Below are 2,708 nucleotides of genomic sequence, written 5' to 3'. Positions count from 1 at the left end.
GAATGCCAGGTAGCACATCAGGCTACAAGGAGTAGGCAAACTGAACTGCACCGAGATGAGGGAAGGCCAGAGCCGTTAAAGAAGAGGAACTACAGTGCTGCACGTCAGCCTTGTACCTTGCCTGGTAGTCAGTTGTCTGTGTAACACTAGTTTGTCCTAAAGCAACAGCCTTGCCAAAATGACCTTAATTAAAACTTTTGTCCCTCTGTTTTACCCTGAAAAGGATAATTAATTATCATGTTGTAGCAATTGCTCTTAGTGTCTGATGCTATTTAAACAAATTCTACTTCATAATTTTAAGTGCGACCATAATGTCACTTTATGATCACTTAAAGTAGCAATAAAATTGTTTTGTGTGAGCCAGTGCTGCACAGCATGCACTTGCAGCTGCTGCTCCATTAGCAGCAGGCACATGCTGCTGCTGCAAAGAGGAAAGCAGGTCTGGAAAACATCGCAGTTCAGTATGCATTTAACTGTTCATATATACAGCAGTTCTCTTTGGAATGAGAATGGGCTTTTCACTTATATTTAGGTGTTGTCCTGTCTTGGAACAGATAAAAGATAAAAAGTCTTTGGGTTAGAGAATTCAGGAGTTTCTCCTTGCATAAATTTGTGTGTGAAAGCACAGGGTCCTAGGCTGTCACTGTCTTCTGCTTCTAGGTTCAGAAGCTCAAAATACGTCAGTTCTGAAAATGATCCTTTTAGAATCATCTCCCAAATCTTGATTCCCAAATGCTGCACAGAAATATATGACTTTCTTCTTTCCCCAGCTATGCCATGATTCCTCTCTGAAGCCTGTAGAGGGTGTGCTCTCCATTTCAAATTACTACTGAATGTCTCTGCAAAGTAGTAAACTAGCTCAAACAGAAGTTAGGAATTAGCTATAGATGTTATTGGGTGAAATGTTACAGACTGAGGTACACAGAATGTCAGAAAAGGTATTAACAAGAGTCTTTTTTGGAATTAAAAATCTGTTGATCACACTGCAAATATCACAGGGTATGGCCACTGTCTTCCTCCATAGTTCAACCACGAGCAAAGAGGCAGCTGTTGGACTCACTTCAGTCTCTTTGTTCTGAAGCTTCAGAAATATATCAAAATGAAATTCAGCAGAGACTGTTCATCTCTAACCTCAACTCTTTTAATCAGGAATGAGATCCTCTTTTTGAAAAGCAAACTGTTCTTGACCAAACCACTCTAATGTCTACATCACTTGTAATTTTAGTGAAGAAAGTGTATCAGGAGGTACTACAGTTTATGACTCATCTCACAGGAATACTTAGATGTCCCAAAGTAAATTACAGGTCTCAGGAATACATCCTTGAACACTGACTCTGTCATTATCTAAGTAGGGAAGACAAAATGTGAAATAAAGGAATAATATTCTCCCCAGTTAGCAGATAGGGAAGAGAATTACAGCAATTATGTTACCCCAGTTAGAACATGGAGACTGTGGCAGAGCCAGTAACTGAAACTAGACATCCTGAGTCTCACTTGAGGTATTTAGAAGCAAGTCTCAAAACTTCAGTTCTGAGGAACTCTCTCTCTGTTGAGCCTTTCTCAGTCAGGTGCAGCTGTATGACCTGAGTGGGAGCGAGCGCAGTCTTCCGTGCCCGTTCATCCCTTGCTCTCTAGGAGGGTAAATAACTGATTTATTGCAGGATACCCAAGACATAGTAAACAGAAGTTGTTTTCAGTTGCATAGAAATGATTCTTCTATTTGTTCATTTCTAGGAACATGTTTCCAGCCAATCTTGTTGAGGCCACATTCAAGCAGGTAAGTGGCTATGTTCCTTCCACCACTGATGAAAGAGATGAGCCAACATCACGTAAAACATGTGTCTTCATAAAACAGAACCCAGATACAGACATCACGTGTTACTTCAGATACTGTTCGTACCAGCAGCGTTTAGGAATTAATGAATAATTTCCATTAGCCTCCACAGCCTTGGTATCTGAAAGCAAAACAAACAAGCATAAAATGTGCAGTGTAACTAGAGAGTAGACAAGCACACCTGAGTCAGCTCCACCTCCACCTGAGGCCAGGTCTCTGAGGACCTTGGGAAAGATGCTGTAGGGAAGCAGAACAATTTATGTTGGTCTGCCTAGAGCGTGGTTTCCCTTAACAAAGGACTCTGCCGTCACAGAGTAGCTGGAGTCTCTGTAAGAGTGCACAGTAATACCATGCAAAGGAAGAGCAGAATACCCTGTCCACTTAGAGCATCAAAATAATACATTTGGGAAGGATCTAATTAGATTGGAATTTGGCCAGAAATCCTTATCTAAAAGTTCTGAATGAGCAAGAGGCATGGCTATATTTATTTCACCTGGGGGAATATTTCATGGGAACTTTACCTCTGGCCAGCCAAAGAGAAGGGCACTCAGAACCTCTAGGAAATTATTCCCGCTTATGTCTTACAGGGAAGTAGTTCTATCAGAAGATGGTGTGTTTGCTGCACAAGGGTCTGACTATGTATGTTCGGGGCTTGGACTAGATGACCTTTAAAGGTCCCTTCAAACCTAAACTATTCTATGATTCTATAGGAAACTCTGATTTTGTTATGCTTTTCCAAAAATTCAACTGTTTTTACAGATTTTAGCAGCATAGGGACAGGAGCTGTCATTCTTCTTTTCATGCTTGTCCGTTTAACATGCAGTCTTGTTGAAATAGAGCACATAGGAGGTCTCATTAAAGTATTAATTCCTGC

General features: G+C 40.8%; 1 protein-coding gene across 1 annotated transcript in view; it reads left to right on the top strand.

Moving 5' to 3' along the window:
* The window catches only part of LOC104495294 (excitatory amino acid transporter 5-like), a 54,656-nt gene that overhangs the window by 26,904 nt on the left and 25,044 nt on the right, over nt 1-2,708 (top strand). The window contains exon 4 of the mRNA XM_010138249.1: nt 1,735-1,777. Within this exon, the coding sequence (XP_010136551.1) occupies nt 1,735-1,777 (43 nt within the window). The remainder of the gene's footprint in view (nt 1-1,734; nt 1,778-2,708) is intronic.

Source organism: Buceros rhinoceros, unplaced genomic scaffold (assembly GCF_000710305.1).
Source record: "Buceros rhinoceros silvestris isolate BGI_N320 unplaced genomic scaffold, ASM71030v1 scaffold23010, whole genome shotgun sequence".
NCBI lineage: Eukaryota > Metazoa > Chordata > Aves > Bucerotiformes > Bucerotidae > Buceros > Buceros rhinoceros.
Note: the sequence above shows the minus strand (reverse complement) of the source record. Positions and strands in the feature narration are given on the sequence as shown.